The 25,283-nt window shown below is 48.8% G+C and overlaps 11 protein-coding genes across 11 annotated transcripts; 4 read left to right on the top strand and 7 right to left on the bottom strand.

The window, feature by feature from the left end:
• Positions 1-29: 29 nt before the first annotated feature.
• AFUA_7G04300 (GTPase-activating protein RGD2) lies at positions 30-3,503 on the bottom strand (the record flags this gene model as incomplete). The annotated part of the gene is made up of 5 exons (XM_077805182.1): positions 2,690-3,503; positions 1,485-2,631; positions 1,328-1,423; positions 1,084-1,269; positions 30-1,027 (listed from the first exon to the last, which is right to left on the bottom strand). The coding sequence occupies exons 1-5, from the start codon at positions 2,915-2,917 to the stop codon at positions 30-32; spliced, it is 2,655 nt and encodes an 884-aa protein (XP_077661310.1). The 5' UTR covers positions 2,918-3,503.
• Positions 3,504-3,806: 303 nt separating this feature from the next.
• Positions 3,807-6,354, bottom strand: AFUA_7G04290 (amino acid permease GAP1). The gene is made up of 3 exons (XM_743987.2): positions 5,646-6,354; positions 5,158-5,575; positions 3,807-5,099 (listed from the first exon to the last, which is right to left on the bottom strand). Exons 1-3 carry the CDS (start codon positions 5,917-5,919, stop codon positions 4,040-4,042), a joined length of 1,752 nt encoding a protein of 583 aa, XP_749080.1. The 5' UTR covers positions 5,920-6,354; the 3' UTR covers positions 3,807-4,039.
• A 4,263-nt stretch (positions 6,355-10,617) lies between these two features.
• AFUA_7G04280 (RNA-binding protein LSM5) lies at positions 10,618-11,185 on the bottom strand (the record flags this gene model as incomplete). The annotated part of the gene is made up of 6 exons (XM_743988.1): positions 10,618-10,656; positions 10,710-10,773; positions 10,886-10,913; positions 10,964-11,002; positions 11,050-11,106; positions 11,161-11,185. 6 exons carry the CDS (start codon positions 11,183-11,185, stop codon positions 10,618-10,620), a joined length of 252 nt encoding a protein of 83 aa, XP_749081.1.
• Positions 11,186-11,434: 249 nt separating this feature from the next.
• Positions 11,435-13,284, top strand: AFUA_7G04270 (3'-5' exonuclease; the record flags this gene model as incomplete). Its single annotated transcript, XM_743989.2, has 2 exons — positions 11,435-12,975; positions 13,040-13,284. The coding sequence occupies exons 1-2, from the start codon at positions 11,766-11,768 to the stop codon at positions 13,282-13,284; spliced, it is 1,455 nt and encodes a 484-aa protein (XP_749082.2). The 5' UTR covers positions 11,435-11,765.
• Positions 13,285-13,633: 349 nt separating this feature from the next.
• pex10 (ubiquitin-protein ligase peroxin 10) lies at positions 13,634-14,767 on the bottom strand (the record flags this gene model as incomplete). The annotated part of the gene is made up of 1 exon (XM_743990.1): positions 13,634-14,767. The coding sequence occupies one exon, from the start codon at positions 14,765-14,767 to the stop codon at positions 13,634-13,636; it is 1,134 nt and encodes a 377-aa protein (XP_749083.1).
• Positions 14,768-15,030: 263 nt separating this feature from the next.
• On the top strand, positions 15,031-16,799 carry AFUA_7G04250 (EXS domain-containing protein; the record flags this gene model as incomplete). The annotated part of the gene is made up of 5 exons (XM_743991.2): positions 15,031-15,425; positions 15,487-15,536; positions 15,608-16,290; positions 16,358-16,671; positions 16,726-16,799. The coding sequence occupies exons 1-5, from the start codon at positions 15,341-15,343 to the stop codon at positions 16,797-16,799; spliced, it is 1,206 nt and encodes a 401-aa protein (XP_749084.1). The 5' UTR covers positions 15,031-15,340.
• A 680-nt stretch (positions 16,800-17,479) lies between these two features.
• On the bottom strand, positions 17,480-18,562 carry AFUA_7G04240 (uncharacterized protein; the record flags this gene model as incomplete). The annotated part of the gene is made up of 1 exon (XM_743992.1): positions 17,480-18,562. The coding sequence occupies one exon, from the start codon at positions 18,560-18,562 to the stop codon at positions 17,480-17,482; it is 1,083 nt and encodes a 360-aa protein (XP_749085.1).
• Positions 18,563-19,053: 491 nt separating this feature from the next.
• Positions 19,054-20,554, bottom strand: AFUA_7G04230 (Ac45/VOA1 transmembrane domain-containing protein). Its single transcript, XM_001481374.2, has 5 exons — positions 20,372-20,554; positions 19,995-20,293; positions 19,837-19,941; positions 19,544-19,777; positions 19,054-19,487 (listed from the first exon to the last, which is right to left on the bottom strand). Exons 1-5 carry the CDS (start codon positions 20,464-20,466, stop codon positions 19,348-19,350), a joined length of 873 nt encoding a protein of 290 aa, XP_001481424.1. The 5' UTR covers positions 20,467-20,554; the 3' UTR covers positions 19,054-19,347.
• A 34-nt stretch (positions 20,555-20,588) lies between these two features.
• On the top strand, positions 20,589-21,500 carry AFUA_7G04220 (rRNA-processing protein RRP17; the record flags this gene model as incomplete). Its single annotated transcript, XM_743993.2, has 2 exons — positions 20,589-20,943; positions 21,009-21,500. Exons 1-2 carry the CDS (start codon positions 20,764-20,766, stop codon positions 21,498-21,500), a joined length of 672 nt encoding a protein of 223 aa, XP_749086.2. The 5' UTR covers positions 20,589-20,763.
• Positions 21,501-21,809: 309 nt separating this feature from the next.
• Positions 21,810-22,853, bottom strand: AFUA_7G04210 (tropomyosin; the record flags this gene model as incomplete). Its single annotated transcript, XM_743994.2, has 3 exons — positions 22,545-22,853; positions 22,037-22,341; positions 21,810-21,972 (listed from the first exon to the last, which is right to left on the bottom strand). The coding sequence occupies exons 1-3, from the start codon at positions 22,560-22,562 to the stop codon at positions 21,810-21,812; spliced, it is 486 nt and encodes a 161-aa protein (XP_749087.2). The 5' UTR covers positions 22,563-22,853.
• Positions 22,854-22,968: 115 nt separating this feature from the next.
• AFUA_7G04200 (uncharacterized protein) lies at positions 22,969-24,878 on the top strand. Its single transcript, XM_743995.2, has 2 exons — positions 22,969-23,681; positions 23,750-24,878. The coding sequence occupies exons 1-2, from the start codon at positions 23,141-23,143 to the stop codon at positions 24,535-24,537; spliced, it is 1,329 nt and encodes a 442-aa protein (XP_749088.1). The 5' UTR covers positions 22,969-23,140; the 3' UTR covers positions 24,538-24,878.
• The last annotated feature ends 405 nt before the right edge of the window (positions 24,879-25,283 follow it).

Genomic DNA, 25,283 nt, shown 5'->3' with positions numbered 1-25,283 from the left:
CAGCATGAACACATCGATGTCCTGAACGTCTAATCATCCATAGGCTTATCCTCCAAGGTCACGCCTTTGGGTTCGCTTTCAGCAAGGCTGTTCCGCTTGCTGTCCGGTTCTGATTCCGCGCTTGCAACCGCGGGGAAGCTGGATCGGTTGCCGAGACCGGGTTTGCGGTTGAACATAGCGCCAGAGCGTGGAATCGAGCTACGTTTTTCCGGCTCGCCCGGAGCTGTCACATAGCCGGGCGTGGGAGTAGGCGTCGGAGAGCCGTCGGAGTTACCTGCAGGCGGAGGACTAGATGATTCTGAGGAGGTATTCTCCCCGGCGACGGCAGAGGCTGGAGAGTCGCTGGATGTGCCATTAGTGGCGCTATCGTTGGCCTGGATGTTCACGGTTGTGAATTGCTCTCCTGTTGTGGGAGCTTCAGCGCTGGCCGGGACTTCCAAACTGCTCCTCGTGGCTGCTTTCCTTTCGGTCGGGCTGGTGACGTGGATTGGAAACCGTCCAGCCTCCGAAGCACCACTAGAGCGGTCTCGCCGATGCTTGCGGGGAGGAGCGGGGCTATTGGCACGACTGCGGTCTACGATAGCACGGTTCCTCGCCTCCATTGCAGCACGGCGGTTGCTCTCATCTGTGCTAATGGCACGCGGGCGATTGGATGTTGAGCCTAATCCAAGGACGCTCGATTGACGTTTCAGCTCGCCGAAGATAGCATCCTTGTGAGCGAAGAGGTCACGTATAAGACGGTAGTTGTGACGTTCATTCATCGTAAGGCTGTTCTCAACACGAGGACGGAGGATGCAGGGAGCCAGTGTTTGCGCCAATGCGGAGATATATGCCTCATCGGCAGATGTTAGGTCTATAAGTCGCGTGAAATGGGTCATGATGGCGTCAAGTGTTGCGATGTTGTTGAGACGAAGCTGACCAAGGGTGCTTTGCAAAACTTTGATTCGTCCGTCTTCCGTCGTTTCATGAGCGGTAGTTGAATAAATAGTCTTGACAATCTCATATACTTGCGAAGAAACAAGGGAATCTGGAAAGAAATTAGGTCGATGAACTGCAACGCCTCCACCATCTCTGGATACGGACCTGGTAGTTCAAGAAGGTACAACTTCAACACGCTCGCGACAATGGGTATATCGTATTTCTGAAGGATTTCGTTGTAATCCGCTTTGCTGTTATTCAATGCATTGCGAAGGTGGTGCGTTGCGGCCAAAGGAACATCATATAACCAGATCGCACGGCGTGCCTCATCACCTTCGAGTTCGGGATAGCCTGAGAAGATTGGTTAGCTCAAATGCACTTGGGCAGGAGAGGGATACCGTTGGCCTACGATTATCCAAATACGTTAGTAGAGTTGTCACAAGAATTGGAACTCTCTTCCGATCAGCTCGAGCTCTAGCCTCAAGATCGACCCCGAAATTTTGTTCTGCAAGTGTGAGAAACCGTGGTGCACACAATATAAGCCTATCGCGAGGATGTAAACATACCTTCAACGGACCCGTAATAATTCTCATAGGCCTGGACCCGCGGCACAAAACCACCTGTACGATAATTTTCCAGCAGATAACGTAGATCTCCCAGCGGCTGAATTGTCTCTTGATAGAGCATCATGTGATCGACGGTGCTTTGCAAGTTTGGAATGACGTTGCTGATGGCACCTGAGAAGTCGAGAACGACCGCCTTAATCGCTTTGAGACGATCCAGCTCACACTGCTCCATAAAGCGGAGATTCTCCACAATTTCTTCTTCGAGCTTACATCTGATCTGATCCAGTTTCCGCACAGCGGCTCTGTACCGTTCATCGGCTTCGCGTGCCTCCCTTCGTAGCTTATCAGCGGGAGTCTCATTCGGGTGTGGGTTGTTGAGAGGATTCCAGCCCGCGAGCATTTCTGATACGGAAGCAATTGGTGATTCACTGCCGTCTTCACTGGACGCGATCGACGTCACGCGCATCAGAGGCTTCTTTTTCTCGGGGATTCCCGTGATCTGGAACACTTTTGGGCGCCATTGATAGTTCATCTTGGAGCTGTTGGCGAAAGTGCTGCCTATATTGCCCACCAGGCGCAGAAATCCATTATCAACAAGGTCCTGACCGATTCTCTCCGCATAGCTGATGCTGGTTCCGTTCATGTACTTTTGAATATACTCCACGATATCAGCACCGTTGGATGTATTCTGATAAGTTCCAATGATAGGCACTTTGACCTCCCCAATCTTGATATTATCAAGCATGTGTGTCAGGAGCTTCTTGAGGTCCTCGGGGGCGTAGACTCGATCTCCCAGCTCAATCGGCTCCTCCTCCTCTGCTTGTTCTTCCGGCAGAACAATCTTGGGTGTCGCCTTGACCTTGGGACTGGTCTCAGGGTCCTGGAAAGCCAACTTGTTTTCTTCTTCCAGATCCTCTACCACCCGACACTTGTTAAAGTAGTGGCTCCGTAGCTTCTTGGTAAGTTCCACCTGCTTTGTATGCTCCTTAATCCGGGCCTGAAGATCGTCATGGGAGTTCTGAATTCGAGCCTCGTGCTGGTCACACCATCGTCTGAAGGGGGAAACAACGAGTTCACGGATATTCGATGCAATCTTTTGATGGTTTTTGGAGGCCTCTATCATTTCCGAGCGAACACCTTCATACGCCTGAGAACGCATACGATCAGCAAATGAGCCTCCCTCGAAAGGGTGAAGAATAACCTACCTTTCTCACGCTGGCCCCATCGTCTTTCGCAAACCCTGCTGTCATGCGGTCAACGCTGGGCGCGATCTCCCCTAGCTTGAGACCATACTGCTCCTCCGCATCCGCTCGCAAGCTCGCAATAGTGAGAATCTGCCTGTTTTCAGTGACACCCTGTTGGAGTTTCCCATACAGCACCCCAAGACCGGTAGCATAGTCCGGTGTCCAAAATGAATCCGCGAAACCAGGCATTTTCGTTCTCAATGCGTCCACCGCAGCACTGGCCCGTGTAGCTTGTGGAAATATTATCGAGCGAGATTAGAGCGACTGCCGCGCGGGGTATCTCGAGGTAGACAGAAGGCCGAAGGAAAGAGTGACTTTGTGCCGTGCCCGAAACTTCACACAACCACACGCTGAGATACTCCTGAGGCAGCTTCGACAGCAGAGAGGAATGCGAAAGGGATAATGAGTGACCAGACTCTTCCGAAACGCTTCTTTTTATCGCACTTGCAAATCCCAGGGTAGAACAAATCGGCCGCAGGCATGGGCTTGAGGAGAATGTATATGAGGGCGCCTAAAGATCGACCAGAGCGGACGTTTAGCAGAAGTGAGAGCTAGAGGAAAGCAAAAAAGAATGTTGCCAACAAGATTGAAGTTAAAGGAGAGTTCAATTGTACAACCCGTCCTCTGAACGCGACGACAACAGCAACATGGAGTGGACAACAACACAGAGATTAATGAGTTTGTGTCGCTGGCCGAGATTCTAACAAGAGTCTGGGTTGGACTGCCATCATGTAATTAAGCTACGGTAAAATTACATGTTTGGGCTACAGGCGCCACGTTGTTTTCTCCTCCAACCTCTAGACCTTAGCTAGCTGAAGTCTCTAATTTTGGGTACGTTAGAGAGGTAGGATGGCTTGGCAGGTCGAAGATTACAACGCTTAACACCATAAGAGAAACAACTGTGGTTAATATGATACAAATCTTACAGTACGCGGTATTAACCGGTTTTCTTCCTAGTAAAGCCATTACGACGCTTAATTGCCTTAGGCAGACGCATTGTCCGTCCTAACAATGCTTAGCCACAATGCTCAGCCACAATGCTCAGCCAGAAGTCGTAGAACACTACACGCGGTGATATGGATTGGACAAGATATCTGGATTTGCATGATCCAATAAAGTAATAAATCCTTGATAATTGGAATGATCTGCATTATCAGATTCATATTCCTGATACACAGTCGTGTGGTAAGGCTGTCAAAGCCGAAATAGAGTGACATCATGAATGTACAGAAGCAGAAAAGAAAGGAAAACATCGCAAGAACGTCACGCGCGTCTCAGAGAAGAGGGCTTCTATGAACTAACACATCGTCTCTAGCAGAAGATCTTATAAACCTTCTTCCATACGGGCCAAGCGGCCTGTTCAGCACGTTCCTCCTCGATCAGATGCTGGATATCCAACTCCCGACGACCAGTGTGCAAGTCCATGTCTTTAGCACGCAGGAAGGAAGTCTTGTAATAGAACTTGTAACCGAAGTAGAAAACAAGAACAACTGGTGCGGCCAGGTAGACGGAAAACCAGCTCTCAACCAGCTCGCCTGAAGTCATTTCGCTGTAACCGATAGGTGCAAAGCCGACCCAGAACTGGGCAACCAGCACAAGACAATTGAAGATAAACCCAATCCATGAGCCGACAAGACCAGCCTGAGATTGGAAAGCGAGCTCGTTCAAGCTGTGGCCCTGCACCTTCCAGGCTTTGCGGAAGCGGATGTGGGCGAAACAAACAGAGCCCCAGGTGAAGATGGACGAAAGACCGGAGATGGCCATCATCCACATGAATGCTTCACCCTGCTTGCTAGATGCGGCGAGGAATCCGAGCAAACCCAAGGCCGACGCGACGAGAATGGCAAAAAGAGGACGTCCCTTGCGATCAATGTATGCGAGGAATTGAGGTGCTTGCCTCTGCTCGGCTAGAGCCGCGAGTGTACGCGAGGAGCCGTAGACAGAGGAGTTACCAACGGACAAGACGGCAATCATGATGACGACGTTCATGACGGAGTCAAGACCCGAAATTCCGGCATTTTTGATCGCAATGACGAACGGGGAGGCTTTGGCATCAGCGCTCGACTCACCCAAGAGCCGCTTGTCGTCGAATGGAACGAGCAAACCAACCAGAGTGAGCGAGACGATGTAGAAAAGACAGATACGCCAGAAAACTTGCTTGACGGCGGTTGGAAGGGACTTGCGAGGGTTCGCAGTCTCAGCCGCAGCAAGACCGACCAACTCAGTACCAGCGAACGCAAATGCAGCGTTGACGAAGACACTGCAGAGACCTTTAAAACCATTGTTGAAGGCACCCGGCGAATGCCAGTACTTTCCACCGATATAGCCACCCTTGGGGCCTCCACCGCAGTTCAGAATAATACCGAGTATACTGTTTTTTGTTAGTCACATTGAGCGCAGCTCGAAAGGGATGTTGCGATATTACTCACATGAAACCAATAACCGCGATGACCTTGATGAGCGAGAACACAAACTCGGCTTCACCATAACCCTTGACGCCGAACAGGTTAATTGACACGATGACAGCCCAGAATATGGCGACCCAAGCAGCATTCGAGATGTTCGACTCCCAGTAATCAACTGTGATAGACGCAGCGACAATTTCCAGGGGCAAGACGATCAACCATTGGAGAGCATAGTTCCAACCCATAGCGAAACCCCAAGCAGGATCGATAAAACGGGTTGAATAGTGCGCGAAAGAACCAGCGACGGGAAACAGCACAGCCATCTCACCCAGCGCATGCACAGTGCAGAAAAGCATGCAGCCGATCAAGGCATAGGCAATCAGTACAGATGCCGGACCACCGGTGGACAAAACATTTCCAGAACCGACGAAGAGACCAGTACCTGTGAGAAAAAGACTAGATTAGCAACGATCATCAAAGCAATGGGCGGGACTTCGAGCGCCAGTCCATACCAATGGAACCACCAATGGCAATCATCTGCAGATGACGGTTCTTCAGGCTACGTTGCAGAGGAGAGCTTGCGGTCTTCTGCGCAGCCTGTTCGAGGTCAAAGGTCCCGCCATTCGATCCAGAGGCGTGCGCCGTAACATGCGCGTTAGGGTCCCTCTTGAAGCTGTCCCATATCCGCTGGCCCATGCTTCCTTTGGTAGTCTCTGTTTCGCCATAGATTGGGGGAGGGTCGGACACCATAGGCTCCGCCTTAGGTTCAATAGAATCTTTCTCCATATTTGTGCAGTTGTTAATTAAAATGAAGATAAATGGGACATGGAAGGGGTTGGTTTAAGTGAAAAGAAAGTGAGGTGACTATATTGACACCAGATGGAAACTAGGAGTGTACTGTCTAGCGTTTCAATGCAGGCAGACTATTAGTCTGAGTGAATGACGAGGGAGAGGCAGATGGGTCGGTATAAATAACTGGGAAAGAGGACTGTCTATGGGACGATCACATTCTCACAAGGTTAAGTAGACTAGTCTCAAGGCAATAATTATTTTTGCCTCTTAGTGTCAAGATACGAAGAACACTTTCGCAGCAAAGGAAAGGTGCCCTCACCAGGCGCCACACAGAGATAGATTCCAAGAGTCAGGATATCTGTGGTTGGGCTTACTGGCCGACAGCTCACGGAGTACGCTTTGGCGTGCTGTTCCCTAGGACGGGGGAAGTTAAAACGGTGGAATTGGCCGGGCCCGTGGTAGACTAGATCCGATTAGACTTTGCTTTAGTAGTTTATTATTGATGATTTTGATTATTATTATTTTTTACGATGACCCTTGATTTTTGCCATCCGTCCAGGACAAGTGGAGTTATTATCATTGCTCAGTGAACTGACTGAACTGACTGCGGGAATAACCACAAACCACGAGCCATTTCAACTCAAACCTAGACCAGCCGCGTCCTGCATCAAGCTAGTCAGATAGTAATAATAATAATAATAATCATAATAATACAGATTTCTTTTTAAAGTCTTGGTTAAAATCTTGAAATAACCCATGGAGCTAACCAGAAACCATCTGTTATCATCGACCCTTCTGTATGATATCCAGACCAGGGAAGCAGAGAGAAAGGGGCATAAAAAGGGAGAGAACAGCATGATTGCATGATTCCATGCACACAAGAAAGATAACGTCGAATAAATACAAGAGGATGCCAACGCAATACAATGTCCTTTGCCCAGGTAGCAGGTTAGGTCAGCTTCCATGTATCTAACTAGAATGCTAGTGAGTCGCTTGATTAACAGAGGTTCCACATGGAGTTAGTGGCTGTACCGCACTACCGCTTCAGGTTAGAGAGTCTATGGGGCACTAGCCAATGGGCAGCAGCAGTCTTGGAGGTGGGGCTGGGCAAGTTTCTTGGTATCATATATCCTGCCAGCCGCGACCGTGAACAACCTGAGACTCGAGCGGTTGAGCTGCTCGTGCTGCCTCTCCAGATAGGTGAGGATCCATCCATTTGTGGAGTCGAAACCACCGACTTGCTAAGTTGCTCCAGCGACTCCATACGACTTATCTATGCATAACCATAGATAGCCAGCTCTGTTACAAGACTCTTATCACGGTATTGGTAACGGACTGTTGTAACCCTTAATCTGGACGATTGAGTAGATATTCCGTTTGCAGAGATGACATTCTTCTACCAAGAAACCGCAGACCGCCAAGGGTAAGAGAATGCTACCTTAAGTACTTCTTCGCTTATACTGGGCTCTACATGGCGAATGACCTTTCGGGGCGAATGGTCGATTGCTAACACCTTAGACTGTCTCGGTTCTCTACCTTACTGTGCCATTCGCCAGATGGTGGCGACATTGCTTGTGATTTGTGAACCATGAGTCCATGGTTAATGAAAGAAAAGGAGGGGTGGGGCTCACCGGACAAGCCGTCATCACTTCGAAAGAATGAAACCCGCTAATTCTCATTAGGAATTAGTCTCCGCACCACATCTTCCGCGCGATACCCTACTAACCAATCAAAAAATTCCATTGGCAGGCCTAGAGATAACACTTACATAGGTATCATTCCTTACATCTGAAACCAATAGTACGGAGTAAGCTCATGATCCTGATATGGACAGGGCCACGCGACCAAACACAACGCAGATAAGGAATTGTTGTGTGTTGATGTCTTGTATCATACTCAGGTGATGTCGCTACTTTGCTTCTAGAAGGTCGAGGGAAGAAGGCTGATAACTTCAGTGGCTTGCTTCCCGAGAACCATATCCCCAACCATACACCTGGCTGGCGGTTTCCAAACTTACCATAACCACGCAGGACTTAGAGCCACATCGCTACACCTGGAAGAGTCTCCTACTCGCCTGTATCAATCGTGTTAGGGGATCTCCAGATGCATGGAAGCGCGGTAATCCTTGAAGTGGCAGGCGCAGATGCCATCGCTCTCACCAGCGCACAAGCTCTATGCCCAATCTGGCACGTAATCAATGTGTTCTAATATTCAGTCATCTCCCTCAAAGTTCTGAAGGTGAGAGCTTCGACGCGTTTAATTTAGGTACGATCGAAAGTACAGGAACGCCTGAATTGCAGGAATGTGATACTTTCACTAGCAGTGCCCTATCCACTGATACCTACAAAAGTAAGATGCAATCGCTTCGGAATCCGTCGGCCATCTGGCATTTCAGCCTGTTGCCCAAATCCTATTCTAATGCAGCCCAGGCCACTATTGCCTTTTCAACACCTTACCCTCACGAATAAGTACCAATGGATACATGCTAGGATAATTTATTTTCCTCGGCCGCTAACTGGGCATTTGTCCTCATTACTATTTGTGCAATTGGTTACACATATGCTGGTTAGCAGTGACCGAGGTCCAGAGTACAACACAAGCAAGCGGCTGCTTTTTCCTCCCTCAACGAAGTCTTGGAGTGCTTTGGCTACTCACCACTTTCGAAATCATTTGCTTGATAACGTTCGTTTCTTACCTTTTGATTCGATGGTCTACGTCGCCATACTCTGGTTCGAAATTTCTTCAAAGAACTCCCCTTGTCTGCCTGACCAAAATAGTAATTAAAAACTCATTCTTTGTGTGGCAAGCAAATTCATTGTACTCTGAAGGACTGAAGGAATTACCAAGCCTTAGTGGCTGACTCCTGCTGACGAAGATGGTTGATGAACCGGCTACGGTAACATCGCGCGAAGATGGCGTCACCCATTAGCCTTTGGGGCGCTTCTGGATTCCTGAAGAACGAAAGTTAGTTCCACGCCCCAGTCTCCAGGAATCCAGTTATCCCTCGCCATCAGTAGAGTGCTTTTGGACTCGTACCTTGCGTTTCTACAGGATAAGATGAGAAACTTTGTTCACGTGATGAAATTTATAAGCTGTATAGCTCTCACTACGAGTATATTAGGCTTAAAAGGAATATAGGATCCTCAGGGCACCGAAGGTCAAAAAAATGTTACACAAATGTCGTGGTTTTTTTCACTGGTAAACCTAATGACTAGTGATATGCTATATTGACATAACATTGAATTTCTATTACCGGATCGAGTGACACACTGTGTCTACAAGATGAGTAGAGATCGTACTTGAAACGCAACGGTTTGGGATTGGACGCGCGACCGGGAGTCGACCGGCAACGGGCATCAGTCTTCCGCCGAAAACAAGTTCAACCGAACAAAATCGCGCAACGACACATCCCTGTCTCCAGTGATATGGGCTTCAGTGTCATATGATAGGGTGTTGCTTGCTCCCGTCCCCTTCTCACCCCTTAACTGCTCCGTATCAATGATTGGAGTACGAATAATAGACGCAGTGGGAGTTGTCTCATAAACCGCCTTTGATTTTCCAGACATGCGTTGATGTTGCCTCTTCGCCCCCGTCTTGCTGTGCAAACGCGGGGAATAGCGGAGCCTGTTATGTAATAGATTCCACACTGTGATCTGGGGAAATATCTGGGGCAGAGAGAGAGAGAACCAAGCAAGACTGACTGGCTGAAATGAGTGGAAATCACATCAGAAAAGGACCTCGTTCAACCAGCTTGTTTGCACGGAGTTCAATAAAGATTCCGCTGCCAACCGACGGCGAGCGGCCGAAGCTGCGGATGGGGTCTGCTCAAAATATCCGCGAGCGATCCATTCCGTAAGTGCTGACGAAACGACGGATATTCGAGGACATGCTATTCGTCGGACTAGCTTTGGAGTCATCAAGCCAGTACCTATTACCCCATACTCTACAAATCATGGTTGACTTCAAGAGAAATATGGGGAAGATTTACCCCAGGTTTTCCGCGTCTTAGCGACTAGGTATTCCATTCTCAATGATGTCAACCATGCGGGCCAGTCTCCGCTCGTTGAACAGTCAACAGCTCCAGACGGTCATGGCTTCCTCTCTCGGTGGTTCTTGGAGCGACTAACGAAAATAGCTCAATTGGATGTCACGATAGTCATAGGTTTCAACTATATCCCTGCCACGGTCCAGACTCCTGATCGAAGAACTTGAGAGCAGAAGTTGAGTTCCTCTTTTTCCGAGTTCATGCCTGTAAAGCCTCCCGCTGTACTCACGGCTGTTCCTCGCATGTTGGCAAGATGCCAAGTCAATAACGTCCGTATTGGAGTGGCCGTCTTTCTCTCTTCCATCTCGTGACTTCGATTGTACTTCTGTACCATGCATTGAGACTATATCCTTTTCTACTCACAATTCTCGCAGAGTCTCGCAACCATGGACTGTACGCAGGCCGGTTCTCATGGTCTTCAGCGGTATCAGCGTCGCTTGTCCGCTCGGCGAACATGCTTTTGCGAGATCGCATTGGGATGAACCAAGTGAGAAAGCAGTGGGACAGGGGACTGCAACTGGGCAAAGGGAACACTTTTTGCTATTCAAGTGGAGTTCTATGCGATATCGTTGTGACAGTCGTTTGCAAGCCATGTTCATCATATTAATCGAAAAGAGTTGGGGGGGAAAAGGTCGAAAATCAAAACATCAGGAGCTGCCAACTGGTCCCTCGCCGCCAGGAATTAACTAGAAGACAACATCAGCGATTGATGGCGTGAGAGGGACTTCAGCATCTATACCATGCAGATATTGTTCCCGTTTAGCAGGATCTTAGGCAGCTTGACCTGCGCGCCAGAGTAATCGCTACAATATGTTAATGCTTACACCATCATTGAAGCGCAGAAACAAAGCAGGAGGCATCCCAGAAGAGCTGACGGGCGTATGCCAGCATGACATGAATGAAGCATTCACCTACAATTCAGTTACATCTTCCAGAACCATATCTGCAACAATCAGTATCAATTAGGACTCAGAGATCTTGAGAATAACTTACTGACATAGTCGTCGAATCCAAGTAATGTGCCAGAGAATTCTTTGATTTGTCAGTACATAGTCGTCGCAGCCACGGTGGTCACGTACCTTTGTCACCCTTCATGATGACCCAAATTCTCGATCCCACACACTTATCGATTAATTCTGTCAAATTGTTAATCGCACAGGTCTATGTGTCCACGTGGTTATGAAGATTACCCAAAGGAAGAAGTTGGGACGCCATTGTGTTCGAAGTCTTTTATGTTCAGAATCTAGCACACTCTCCTCGCAGCTGCGCCCTTACACCCCAGAGCTCACTTTTGATAATAAAGAGAGTAATTAGTATCAAGTGTTATGCGTTGTATAGAAAACGAAGCCTCAAGCCGAGCTTTGAGCGTTCCGCCAGACGATCTTGGAGGGCAAGGGAGTAGAGTTTATCCGTTCCGAATTTCAACCCAATCACATCTATCGCCGATCCTTCTCCACTCATCTCCGATCTGATACAACTATACAAACCTGCCAACGAATACATAGGCATGAGAGAATCGACTATCTGATTTGTTACTATTGCCAGCCTTGCGGGGATATTTCTTGAATATCAGCCAGTTTATGCACGATACCGTGTAAATCATTCACAAGGGTCATGTTACTTCGCTCGCCTCCTCAAGTGAAGCAGGTCGAGACCACTTCGAGTGTCGCATCGAGAACTCGGGTCACGGTTTTGCTGACTGGTGTACATTCGCGCGGTGCATACTAAGCGTGTGGACCACCATGGTCTAACTAGTCCTAGCTTCAGGTATATTACCAGCAGATAAGAGTGCAGCATGATATCCCCCACACGCCTGTGTGGAACGTGCTTCTCAAAAAGCCTCGGGACACCAGACGCCAAATTTCAAAGATGCATATCCAGATGCTGGGCTGCATCTCCGGATTTCAAAACAAGCACTTGGCTCTTAAGCCTAAAAACGCACCTCCGCCTTCCTAGTATCTGTCTCAACTTGGCCCAGCAGTCACGGCAAATGCGCCCAGCCCCCACTTCGAGGACTGCTGTCAAGAAGTACAATGGATTGCAGAATGACTTGAAGTCCTCGCATTGGTTGACCGGGCTTTGGCATGGAAAGCAAAGCTACATGCGAGAACATGCATTTTCGACGCTCTCCAGGGAAACTGTGGGAGGCGATCAAAGATTTTCCTCCACACGGCCTGACGAGTCTGGCCCGGGAAGGCTAAGAATGAACTTCTGCACCACACACCCAAAACGCTCGTTTAGAAAGACCCTGATAGCGCAATCAATAGCTAGTCCTTCTAACCGCAAAGGTAGTTCTGGTCACACCAGTCAATGCCAGTCGTACAGCAATGCAGATGTATCACGGAGCATCGGGTCTGGGGACGAAACACGGACCGAGACAGCAGTATGCGAGAAGCGTCTGGTTGCGCAACAGTCTCTTGCTTTAACCATTACTCCTGGCCCCAAGTTTTGGAGCCACAGGCTGCGCAAGGCCCCGAGTGGGAGAGACATCATCGTGCACTATTGCAAGTCCCTTAGAAAGACCGAGGAAGTAGCGAAATACTTCTTGAATGATCATGTAATAGGCTTTGACATGGAATGGAAACCGCAGTCAAGCAGATCTGCCAGCATTCAGAACAACGTCTCATTGATACAGATTGCAAATGCGGAGCGCATTGCCCTCTTCCAAATTGCGCTGTTCAAACCCGCGAGAAGACCCGAAGACTTTATTTCTCCTTCTCTACGAAAAATCCTTGAATCATCAGAAATTACGAAGGCTGGAGTAGCGATTAAGGCGGATTGTACGCGACTAAAGAACTTTCTCGGTATCAATGTTCGTGGGATTTTCGAACTCAGTCACCTGTACAAGTTGGTCAAGTACTGCCAGTCAGATCCAGCGCTCATCAACAGAAGATCTGTCAATCTAAGCGAGCAGGTCGAAGAGCACTTCGGTCTACCTCTAGCAAAGGATGATGATGTCCGGTGCGGCGATTGGACCACGGCATTGAACTACCGTCAAGTTCAGTGTGAGTTTACCCTGAACCCCATTTTGTTTCGAGTGTATTAATGTCTATTAATGGCTCTCTATAGATGCTGCAACTGACTCGTATGCATGCCTGTGTCTTTTCAATACTATGGACGCCAAGCGCAGGGCCTTGACTCCGACGCCCCCTTTACCAGCACATGCTGAGCTGGATCAGCCGATTCGCCTAGTAGAAGATCTTGATGTTAAAACAACCAACAAGCCGATTGGACCTCATGCCATCAAGCCGGCAGTGTGTCTTCATACCGAGAACGATGCTTCTAAAGTAACGCCGTCCACACGCACCATGTGAGTTCCTGGAACCTGGAGTCCGAGGTTATTTCAAGTAGTTTGTTGATACGATTTGTGTTGGGCATACCCTCGTGTAGCGTACAGCATCATTGCATTATAGAAGACTGCGTTGCCAGTTTCCGGTCATCTTTTATCAAGTCAAGCTGGCCATGTATACACAAATGAGCGAGACTTTGCAATTGTCATCGATTTTGTTTAGACTCGAAATATTGAGATTATCAAACAAAAAAAAAACTAGTTGTGGGTATATGTCACAAGTTGGTCAACCCGTCAACTTGCTAAGAAGCCTTAATATCGAGGCTTGATGAGATGCGGACGATTTGACACGGTCATAATGAATGTACATTAAATCACCCCCTCAAAGGCAGGACCTTAGATGGTATTACCTCTTGTCGGCAGAGTGGACACTCAGGCTTCTCGCGTACCCAATCGCGAATACACGTCCAACAGAAGACATGTCCACATGTTGTGACACTGGGATCTTTGTACAATTCCAGACAAAGCGTGCACTTGCTCTGTTGCCCGGAAGGAATCCACGGAATGACATTCGAATCTTCTGAAAGATCATATCGAGCTGCAGAAGCAGGAAGAAGCGGAAGGTTGTAAGGGTTCTGAATGGAGCGGATCAAGGAGTCATCTTGCATCTTGGAACCAGCCATTTCAGTCTCAATACCTTCCCCCCCTTGTTGCATACTAAGACCGAGTTTTCGAATATGCAGGATGCCTTGTACCGCGATCTGAAGGACAAGCAAAACTCCCAAAACCTCATACCCTACTCTCTGTTCATTTTCCTCGAGTTTCTTCGTGAACACGTAGCGCAGTCCCCAGAAGCGTTTCGATAAATGGTAATAGGAGCCAGTAAAATAAAAGGTTGCTATACTTAGGGCGTAAATAGGTGAAAGCGAGGTGATTGAGTCGAGATGCTCGAGAATGTACTTCTGGAGTCGAAGTGCGGTGAAGAAAGACGGCTTCTTCGAAGCATTTTTCTTGGTAAATCTTAATTCTTCTGCTTTCTGCTGCGCTTTCAATTCTTGCCGGGAGATGCTACGCTCCAATTTTGCGCGTAGTCGCTGGCGAAACCCAGGGAGAATCCGCTGGAGCGCCCACGGTACTAAGATGCTACTCAGGATATAACCTGCTCTTCTATGAATGGCGGGGAGCTGAAGTGTATCATCTTCCAGTTGCACGAGGTCGCAATACTCCTCTCCCAGAGTCCGATTGCCAATTAACGTCGTGAGTGAGAAGTATAGAATCTCGGTTAGGTGTTTGATGGCGTCGGAGTGGATATGAGCAAAGCGTGCGCCACGGAGAGAACGGATAATCGCTTGTGCCTGGTTGACCAGACTGGAAGTTATGAAAATGTCCTTTTCATTGGAGCGGATGATGTCCGGTGACGTTGCGAATGGGTAGAAATGGACGGAGGAGCTCAGACTCGGCGGAGATGTGGGAGTAGGTAAGGAGAGCTTGAGATCTTCATCTGCCATACTGAATCCTGAAAGTCGTAGATAAGGAGCAAAGAAACGAGATAATCACGGTTAAGGAATCAATCAGGCAAGTAACATCGTGATATTTCCTGGAACTTGTGCTTCATATCTTCCCCAGAGCGGAGAGCTCCGTTCTAAGACCACAACTCGGCGATTTGAGTACGAAATGCCTCGGTAATTCACACGTGACCTTTATCACGTTATCTCCAGCTCACGTGGGGCAGAAGAATCCATTTTGGATTCCACGACTCTACAGAAATCACGCTAAGCCTACAAAGGACTGGTGCTTCCGAAACTAGAAGCTGAGCGGAGCCGCCGAAGCCGTCGTCTGTCCCTGAGCTTCTGCATCACCTAATCTACATCAAAGGTCTAGTCCTGCCCATGGCGATTAATTTTGGCAGTGATTTCGCACCCCTAGTCACTCTTTTGCTTCAATTATAGCGCTTTTGATTCTCTTCTTGTTTGATTGGAAACAACTCCTCTCCATCACATTCGGATTTTGTTCTTCTCACCCTCGCTTTGTTGGAACTCCTATTGAGGTGCTGATTCGCAGCGCCGCTTTTTCGATGGAATATGGGCCCTGATCAACATGCTCAACTTGACAGCTTCAGTCTTTTCCTCCCTTTCCCCTATCGAGTTGCAGTACTACTGGTTGCTGGTGCGTATTTCACTCACCAATCGGTCAATTATTATATGTAATATTAATATTCATGGCGTAGGGTTCTGGGGTTGGGGTGCCAACCTCCAATATCTCGCTCGGGTGAATATTGTGAGTTGTCCTCTCCATTCCCTTTCAAATACAGAGAATCCCATACGGAATCATATGCTTACTATCTCTAGGATTTACCGGCCCTCATCCGTTATCCCGCCCGTCAAACCCCTCAACAACCTCCTCACCATACTTCTACTTACCGGCTCGCTACCCTTTTGACGGCCCCTCTTCTGTTCTCCCTCCTCATATTCTGGGTGTTTACCCACGGCTCTGCTGAGCGAGTGGAGTCGTTAGACTTCATTCCGCAATCGTATCTATTTATATTCCTCATTCTAATCGTTCTGCCCGTCAACCGTTTGTCAGGGTCTGGACGAAGTCAGTTTCTCAGGTCTTTGCGGCGCATTAGTGTGGGAGGATTGGCGCAGCCTGAAGACGGTAAATTTGGAGACATACTGCTGGCAGATGCTCTTACCAGCTACGCCAAAGTCTTGGGGGACCTCTATGTTACATTCTGCTTGTTTTTCACACCAGATATTTCGAGCACCTCGAAACCGAATCGCAGTTGTGGAAACGACTATGTGGTTCCCATCATCATCTCACTCCCCAGCATGATCCGACTGCGGCAGTGTCTGATTGAATATCTTCGTGTGCACCGGGCGGGTCAAACAGGGGAAAACAAAGGAACACAGCACCTGGCGAACGCTTTGAAATATGCCTCTGCGTTCCCTGTTATTATTCTTGCGGCCAAGCTTAGGAATTACAATCCTTTGGAGTTCTATGGGTTCAGTGAAATGAGTATTTCCCGGCTGCTGTATGTATAACCCAACGCTCTATGCTTAGAGTGGAAGAAATCACAACTAACAATTGTTGTATCTCAGCACCTTTTTCACTTTCATCAACTCTACCTACTCCTTTTACTGGGACATAAGCAAGGATTGGGATTTGACTCTCTTCACTTCTTCTCGCGCCGATCCGGATTGTCCTTATGGCCTGCGCCGCCATCGATTCTTCGCTGATCGGCTCTACTATGCCGCAATTCTTGCTGACCTACTCATTCGATTTTCCTGGGTCACTCGGTTCTTACCGGGCTTGGTCTGGCTTAGCGAGAAGGAGTGTGGCATCTTCCTACTAATGGCCTTGGAAGTCGCCAGAAGGTGGATGTGGGTCTTTTTCCGAGCAGAAGCAGAAATGAGTAAGTCATCATCTCCAATTCTCTGGTCGCTCCATACTAATTCGGAATCTGCAGTCAGAAACAGTCGTGATCCAGTCATGGGCGACATCCTTCTTGGCGAGTTCAACCGCAAACTGGACTTCGACTGAGACAATTCCGCAGGTCTTCACGGTTACCTCCTATCGATGACATGACACTTCACCAAGATAGACCAATACGCGCTTTGCATACTTTCCGACTTCTTGCATGTTTTTCCAAGGCTCCGCTCACGTCTTAATTCTTTATCTACTTGAGCCCCTTTGCCTAACCGGTCGTTCAAACATCTCGCTCCAAGCTTCATGTTGGTTTTCAATTACGTCTGCTTTTGGCGGCTTCGTTGCTTTTTGAATACTGACGTCGCAAGCCTTTCGGTCTGTATCATATATCCGAGCGTTTGGAGTTGTCCTCTTTCGCGGTCTTTGAATTTCGTTTCCGCGTCTTTTTCCTGGTGTGCAATAATACACAGCGCGCATATAGACACATATCAGGCCTATCAATAAGAGAAGGCTAGTATCAACCATTGAGAAGGAAAAATAAATGTACATTATCAATCACAGCCCTGCCCGTCTTAACTCAGCCAATAAGCGGTCAACTCTTTGAACCAAACAGGAGATAGAAAACCACAAGCATGGCCATACGTGACTTGTATAGAGATGAATATTAACTTAAGTATGTTAAACGAGATCTCGCATGTACGGCTCGAAAGTTGTGAACCCGAGATAGGAAAAGATGGAAAAGGGAAGAAAATAAGAAAACACAATGCATGTTTCAACGCGCGTTGAGAGCGGAATCATCTATGACCGTTGTCCGATTGAGGGGCATGACTTTCGAAAAGATCCTCTAGGAACGCACTGGGGGTTCTTCCATGTGTCGGAGAGGCAAGATTCAACGAGCTGGTGGAGCCTGCAACATACGAATGCCTGGTGGAAGGATCGTAGTGAGTGTCATGGAAGCCGCTAGGCGACAGACCCGGCGACCTAGGGGGGCTCGGATTAGATTTGGTGCGAATATAGCCCTGCGAGTGGGGTCGCATTTCTGGCGTTGAGTATGGGATATTCTGACTCCCCGTGGGCGCAGCGTTTCCTGCAGCATAATAGCCCGCCGGAAGGTAGCTGGATCCTCTGTTTCCGCTTGTATGCATTCCGGCGCCTGCGGTAGGAGAGAAAAAGAGACCGCTACCAGTACTGGGGATATTAGGTGCTCTTGGGTTGTAGCTGTTGCGGTGGTGTGGGGAAAGCTTTTCGAGTGACATGCTCGCAGGTACAGCGCGGGAATGCCTTGATGACCTCTTTCTCTTGGAACGAAGGAGTCCTTTCTTTTCCGAGGCGTGCATCAACGCGGCGCGGCGGACAGATCGGTTGACCGACCATGCGACGAGCCCACGCCATGCCAGCACTGCCAGCCCAATAAAGCCTAGAGCTGCACCTACAGCAATAAACACCGTTCCTTCGGGCGTGTTCGATTTTTGCATGTACGGCGCATCCGCTGTCGGTGGCACGGTCACCACAGGGAAACCGTCTGTAGAGGATGCAGACGTTGCAGTCGAGCCTGCTGAGTCGGTGGTAGAGACTGTCGACGTCGTCGCTGCATCAGTAGTTGTAGAGGCTTCCGTAGTTGAGGTTTCACTACTCGTCGAAGCTTTTGTGGTTGTGGCGTCGGTCGTCGATGTCGAATCGGTTGTCTTTCCCGTGTCTGTAGTCGCTGGGTCTGTGGTCTTCGTTCCCTCGGTCGTTTGCGCAGTAGTTGCAGCATCGTTGGTGTTGGGATCCCGCTGGGCAGAGGCCAGTTGAGCCAACACAACGATCAGGAGAAATAGAAGCAATGTCATGGAGCGCTGATGGGGCTTCGCACGCCCCACATTGAGGAATCTCATCGTCGGAGGGGGTTAAGTAGTCCTCAAGCGCAAGTACGTGAACTTTTCCTTTCAGACGAGGAGTATTGAATTTCGACCAATGGATCACCTCATTCAGCACATTGATATAGTCCGTCGCACGCGCGATCATAAACAAATGTAATTAATCCCTCAAGAGGAGGTGCAATTCTTCCCAGCAGGCCTTAGGGTGCAAGTCTGTGCCAGTGTTCTGGAGCCAAACAATTCAACTCTGCGACAACGCTGGTTGAGTGAGAAAAAGGCCGGGAAGACTTGAAAGGCAACGAAGAGCGGGGGACAGCTGCACAAATGCAACTCAGAAACTTCGATGGAAATGAGGCTTTGAGTTAGTCTGACTATCGCCGTAAATTATTGATGCGCCCTCGCTGGGCTGGTTACTGGCCCCGTGCCTGGCTTCTGCCTCAGGCGCCAAAGCCGAGGCCGTGGCGGCGGAGTAGCACACGTGATTTCTATATATAGGCATTGGAGTGCTGTTCTACTCCTATCATCTATTTCGTTTATTCAGATTCGATGAAGCCTTTTGCTATGTGAATACATGCTTCGTGAGAGTTAGATTCAGGTGTGACCCATCTCGATGATGCTCCAAATTGAAATTGACACGACAAATATACATGATAAACGGCCAGTTGCATTGATACAGCAAGCTGGGTTAATTCTCTGTTAGACAATGCGCAGCTACTGAGGTCAGTTCAAATATGGTATAAGAGACAATGATAGCCAGTAATAGGTTTTCTGCAATGTAATAACCCAATTATGCCAACAGGTGATCATTGCTGTTTCTTTTGCACACTGGCAGACGTATCCTTTTCAAATGCCGCATAGGGAACTTCAAGACTCGTAAGAGCTCGGATACCAACGTATAAGATCATCAGGAAGAAGAAGGCTGCAAGGAAGCCCATAAAAAGACCTAGAAGTGGTCAGTCACTACGTTTGGACATTGCAGAAAACCTTCAGAGATCGTACCTGGGGTAAGGTATTGATACTCTCGGAAAAGAGATTTGTTAGATGCAGGAGTACTTTGACTTTCGTGGGCTGAGTAGTCCCGCTTCAGCTCCATGCGGAGAGGGTCCTGGTAACTGTCCTCGGCTTTATAAACGACACCCTCGGATCCCTCAAACTCCCTCGGCGATGTCACGTAGAGAAGCGTATACTTCTTCGAAGAAGGGATTCGGTCAATGATATTGGCAAGGAGGCCATCTTTATCATCCGTCAGAACGAACATGCGATGTCAAAATAAGATGCATTCGATCACAAACCGTTGTCTGAAAGTTGCTGGGCTCGGTCGGCTCCTAGTGAGAGCATGGGAAAGTCCACATATATGATGCGAGGTTCCGCCCCGAACTCGGAAGGATAAGAGCTCGCTATAAGTCTTGTCAGTCTCGACTTCTGAAGCTTATAAGTCTCTCGAACTCACCAGATGCATCGATCAAAGTAGACCGCGCCCCGCATTCCTTCTCAATTATACTCTGGATCTGCTTTGCCTCCAGAACACCTGCAACCTCCTTGACAATCATACTGGATCGAATTGCTTTGTCGTTCCCGGTCAGCTTTGCGCCCAGGCGGGGGGCGGACTTGCGAGTCGCGAAATCGCTGCTGTGCACACCGGGCTGAGATGCGATTACATAGTAATCCGAAGGACAGGTGCTCAGTTGTGAGCTAAGATCCTCCAGAACGCTGGTGGCGGCCTTGATATTTGATGAAGTAGCAAGTATACTAGAAGGAGCCTGTTAGCTGGATGCAGGTATGTATGGTCCGCGACTTCAAAGCTCAAGTAGCTCCTGGACAACGTACTCGGACGTAGAAGCTAGGAAGAAGGGGGATGTATCCCGGAATGCATTCGCACTCGCTGCCCCGAGAGCAAGCAGCGATAATCTTCCTAAGCGCATTGTGGTGATTTGACTGATTGCAAGCGAGCAGAATGTAGGCTGAGGATGATGTTGCTTCAACAGAGCCAACCTGGAGGCTTGGCCGACGAGCTCGGAAGCGGTCGAGCCAACCACCGACTAGACAAGGCTTAGTTCTTATCGGCCGCAATGATCATATCAGCAACCTTTTTTTTCCTTTTTAGTCCAATCTTTTTTAAGGGTCAAAATTGTTATCAAATTTGAAATCAATTGAATTCAGATTATTACTTTCGCTCTAATTGATTTTCTCAAGACCGGCCATCACACAACCCCGGGAAAATGGGGCCGCAAGCGAAAAAACGCAAGTTGACGCCCAAAATCGCAGAGATCAATTTCGACCCTGCCGATCGGCAGGAATTCCTTACAGGATTTCGAAAGAGAAAACAGCAGCGGATACGGCATGCACAGGAACTTGCTGCAAAGAGAGCCCGAGAAGAGAAAAGGCTAGAACGGAAGAAGGTTTGTACTCATTGGTTCCACGGCCTGGGTGATAAGTGAACGCATGCTGACTTGACTCTACCCAGATCCGTGAAGAGCGAGCCGCAGAATATGAGCGGGCGCTTGAAGAGCATCGGAGGCAGCTCGAAATGCTCAGGAAAGAAAATGGCGACAGTGACGAAGAAACGAATTCCAGCAATGGGGATGTTGACGAGCAGGATGAATGGGAAGGATTCGCTGAGCCTCCTGCAGTGGACTACGAAGCCGAATATATCGATGAAGACAAATATACTACCGTTACTGTCGAAGAGATGGATGCCTCCAGAGAAGGCTTACTCAGGGCTGCGGAGGGCGACAAGTCAGACGAGGATGAGGACGAGCGAACGAAACGAAGATCGGAAGCCGATGTCAAATCCACAACCACAAATTCAGCCGAGAAGAAAATGAAGGAGAAGAGCAAGCCAAAAAAGAAGAAAAAGAAGTTCCGGTACGAAAGTAAGGAGGAGCGCAAAGTTACTCTTATGAAGCAGCGGCAAGCCAAATCGAGAAAGGCCAAGGTTCGGCGAGAACGAGGATAGCAATTCCCGAGTTAGAATCGTTAAAGAGCGCTTCAAGCAAAGCTAAGATATCACAGTGACACTTCCATTAAATATGCTCTATGTACCTCAAACAATGAATATATGTAAAGGACAGGAAAGGGTCCAAGCTGCAAAGACGAGCCGATGTCCAGCGTCAGATGACAATGGCGAAAGAGAACCGATTAAAGTGGTTTCCCTGCCGAGAAAGAGAATAGCAAAAGGCTGTGATTTGCGAATAAATCTGATATCCATTGGAACAAGGCTGGATCCAATGTCTTTCCGAGTGTACGCCGATGTGCGAGATTAACTTTACACGTTGCTGATAGAAACCTCCAAGTCGTGGAGATCCTTCTGCAACTCAGCATACTTCTTGGCCATCTCCTCATACTTGCTCTCCCACTGATCACGAGAGGCTTCCAGAGCCTGCACCTTGCGTTCGTAATGGCCAGCCTTAACGTCGGTTTGGCGAAGCCTAGCATCTCAGAGTCAGCAAAATCGACCTTTAGGGGATATGGACGGAACAGGCCGAGTCATACTTCTCGTTTGTCTCCCGCAAATTCCGGTCAGCTTCCTCGGCCTCTTCTTCCAGCAACTGCACCCGTCTCTGAAGGGCCTCGTTCTGAGTGTCGTGCTGAGCACTCTGGTTGGCAGACTCCTTGGCCTCCTTAAGTGCAGCCTCGAGCTTCTCGACCTCACCCTCCAGAAGCTGGTTCCGGTGGTTGAGGGATGTGATCTCCTGTTCCTTTGCCAAATTCTCTTGCTCCAGGGTCTTCACTTTAGCCTTGAGCTCTTCCACCTTGTTCTGGGCCTCATCAGCCTCGAGGCGGAGGGCGTTCATTCTCTAGGACCATGTCCGTGTTAGTCTCAACCCTTCCGTCTAAAATATCATTTATTCAGAAATAAAGTATTTGCTCATCCTGTGCTCCACTCCTTGAAGGTCTGTCCCTAGATAGGGTACGTGAAGCAAGGGCGGAAAGTGGTGCATTTCCGATTCTCGACAGCTTTCAAGCTACCCCGCCGAAAGGGATCAGGGGAGAAGCTTACCTCCTTGATCTTATCCATTTTGGCAGCGAGATAACTTATTTGCAACGACAAAATCTATGTATCAGAGAAAGTAGAGTGGGTTTGAAGACAGAAAGGCTTTCGCTCAGCGAGAAACCAGGTGGGAAAGTGGACAACAAGGAGTACGATTTGGAGGGATGTGGTTTGGGAATTGGAGATCACAAGAGAGGATAATAAGGCCTAAGAAGTGGAGGGCCTCCCTTACCCGTTTGGCGGTCAGCCAGCAAAATACCTAGACAAAAATAGACTAGCCCGTGTTTTCTCTGTACTATTATTGATGTTTTGTGGCTTGACAGCCAGAGGCGCAAAGGGGCCATAGTGGGGGCCTAGTGGCACATGTAAACTCTTTCAGCCTGAGGCATTCCGGCCACCTGCCATTACTCAAAGGTTCCTTCCCGCTCGTCCCAGGGAAAGCCCGTCTCGTCTCCATGGGCAACCGCCAAGAAAAAACAACTAGATGCGTCCTGCGTCTAGAACTACCTTACCATAGACTACCTTAGCTAGCGACTGATGATCAACCACGACGCATACACGGCCATTTCGATTTGAATGAGTATCATTGAAAACCATACATTGCCATGCTGGCTCTTCGTGACCAGGAAAACCTGGTGCATGCTCACCAGACTGTCGCTGCAGCTAAACCCTTGAACCATGGCTTAAAGCAGTTGCAACCGCGAACCCCGGGAGCCCGCGCACCAAAAACACCCTTCAAGGTGCCTTTGAACGATGAAAATGACCCGTTGGCGTTCGGCAAGAAGACAGTAAAGGCTGGCAAGCAAAAGGAGAACACAAAGCCCGCCAAGGATGCCTTTGTCACTCCGCTGGGTATGCAGGAGACAGACCCCAGCGAGAGGATCGAGAAGGCTAACGAAACGCCGACAATAGAACCTCGCAATCGTGCACCTCTTGGCATGAAAACGACCAATGCAAAGGCAAGAGGCTTACAGACCCCAGCAGCTCCGGCAGGCACTACCAAGCCAGAAAAGACGAACAAAAGAATCTCTACCCAAAAGATCAGGAAATTCTCACCACTAGTTGACCAGCCCAAGGTTGAGGTACAGGGTGAAGAGAGCCAGGATGACGTGCCCGATATTGAATATATGCCCCCCAAACCGAAAGGTGAGATGCATGTCGGCCTCATAACGACCTTGAGTCGGAGAAGCTTACCTTCTCTAACATTATTGTAGAGCTCCCGGATATCCCTGACGACATTGCTTATGACACGACGTTTCCTCAGTTTCAACCCAAGAATTTGGCCTTGGGATTGGAAAGTGTGTACGGAGACAACCAAGTCGGAGAGGATGGCCTTACCAAACGACAGCGCAAATTCCAGGAGGACTCAATTGCGTTCGACAAAAAGGTGGACGAAATGATTTTGAAGCAGCTTGAAGAGATCGGATTCGAGGACAAGACGGAATTGGACCCTCCCAGCGAGCCTCACGTGGAAGAGGTACCTAAACGACGCCTCGAGGTGCGCCGTGCTAAATTGACTATGACGAAGCCCAAGTATACCAGCAATATCTCTACTGTCCGTGCTTGCGATGCAGTTGCCGCACTGTCCAGGGTTGAACCCTCGGGTGCACGAGCGAGGCCAGCAACGATGTCAAAGCCGAAACCCAGAGTCGCACCATCTCTCCTGGCATCTAGGAAACCGCGAGTGCCGAGCAATCTGTCCTCCATACGTCACGCTGCGGCCACTGCCAACTCCAAGACTACCCTGGGCTATTCAAAAGGCCGGACTGTGTCCTCCAGGTTGCATGGAAAGCCGTCAACTACCCCGGAGAGGTCGGTCCTGTCGCCTGAAACATACATCGAATTGCACGGCATGCCTCCACTGGGTTCGGAGATGTGGTACCGCTGCAAAATTGCAGGTTGTTTTGATAGCGAGGAGGATCGACTGGCGGCCGAAGCTGAAAGAAATCTCCCGACCTTTGGGGAAGATGAAGAGGCGCAGAACTTCCAGCTCACGCTTTGAGGTTGGACAACGCCGAACGTACCCCTAGAGTCATGGTTCAGGAGTATTCGAAGGAAGTCTTTTACTTTTCTACTCGTCTTCACTTTTCAGGGATTTGGGATGGTCGGCGCGTATGAATGAATGGCAAGATTACAGTAGGGCAAACCGACTGGGACGGAAGCGGCGTTCTTGACCTTTACTTTTTGTGTATCGATAACAATGCGAGGCTTCACGATCACAGCCGTATCTTGAAGGAGTTAACTCATTTTTTAGGGATAGTTTTGTAGGAGATAGCAATTCGATCATCCATATTTGCAGATCAAGTACCTGTTTCAGGATCTCTTAGCTGGATGAAGGACGTTGTAAGTACGGATGTGGTCAACTTTGTCGTGAAGCATCCAGTATTTATACAGGCCTAGGTGATCGGTCTGGAAGTTGATGGACTGGGATATGAATCAAATTATCTAAAAGCATAATCATAATATTAGCCAAGGGGACTGGGAGATTTGGGACACGCACTCATGCAGATTGCTGCGATTCAGGGTCTGGCCGCAACCTTGGATGCATCGAGCGACGGACGATCCAAATTCTCGGCATCCGAGGACTCCTCGGATATGGTTCTGATAATAATACATATAAGTACTGCACATGAATTGAGCTTTGAAACGGTTGCTAACGATGTCAGGAGAGGGAACTTGGTATCGTCACTACAGAGTATGTGTCACGCTCAATATTATCTTACACAGTGGCTCTGTCTACTCCATACA

Source organism: Aspergillus fumigatus, chromosome 7 (assembly GCF_000002655.1).
Source record: "Aspergillus fumigatus Af293 chromosome 7, whole genome shotgun sequence".
NCBI classification, from domain to species: Eukaryota; Fungi; Ascomycota; class Eurotiomycetes; order Eurotiales; family Aspergillaceae; genus Aspergillus; species Aspergillus fumigatus.
This window is presented reverse-complemented; position numbering and strand designations above follow the sequence as displayed.

Coding starts and splice junctions, on each gene's coding strand:
- AFUA_7G04290 (XM_743987.2), bottom strand. CDS start 5,919: ATGGAGAAAGATTCTATTGAACCTAAGGCGGAGCCTATGGTGTCCGAC. Junction 5,576..5,645: donor TGCCATTGGTGGTTCCATTG/GTATGGACTGGC, acceptor TTTTTCTCACAG/GTACTGGTCTCTTCGTCGGT. Junction 5,100..5,157: donor ATCGCGGTTATTGGTTTCAT/GTGAGTAATATC, acceptor AACAAAAAACAG/TATACTCGGTATTATTCTGA.
- AFUA_7G04230 (XM_001481374.2), bottom strand. CDS start 20,466: ATGCGCTTAGGAAGATTATCGCTGCTTGCTCTCGGGGCAGCGAGTGCG. Junction 19,778..19,836: donor CCAGCAACTTTCAGACAACG/GTTTGTGATCGA, acceptor CGGATGATAAAG/ATGGCCTCCTTGCCAATATC. Junction 19,488..19,543: donor GTATCAATACCTTACCCCAG/GTACGATCTCTG, acceptor GACCACTTCTAG/GTCTTTTTATGGGCTTCCTT.
- AFUA_7G04200 (XM_743995.2), top strand. CDS start 23,141: ATGCTGGCTCTTCGTGACCAGGAAAACCTGGTGCATGCTCACCAGACT. Junction 23,682..23,749: donor TATGCCCCCCAAACCGAAAG/GTGAGATGCATG, acceptor ACATTATTGTAG/AGCTCCCGGATATCCCTGAC.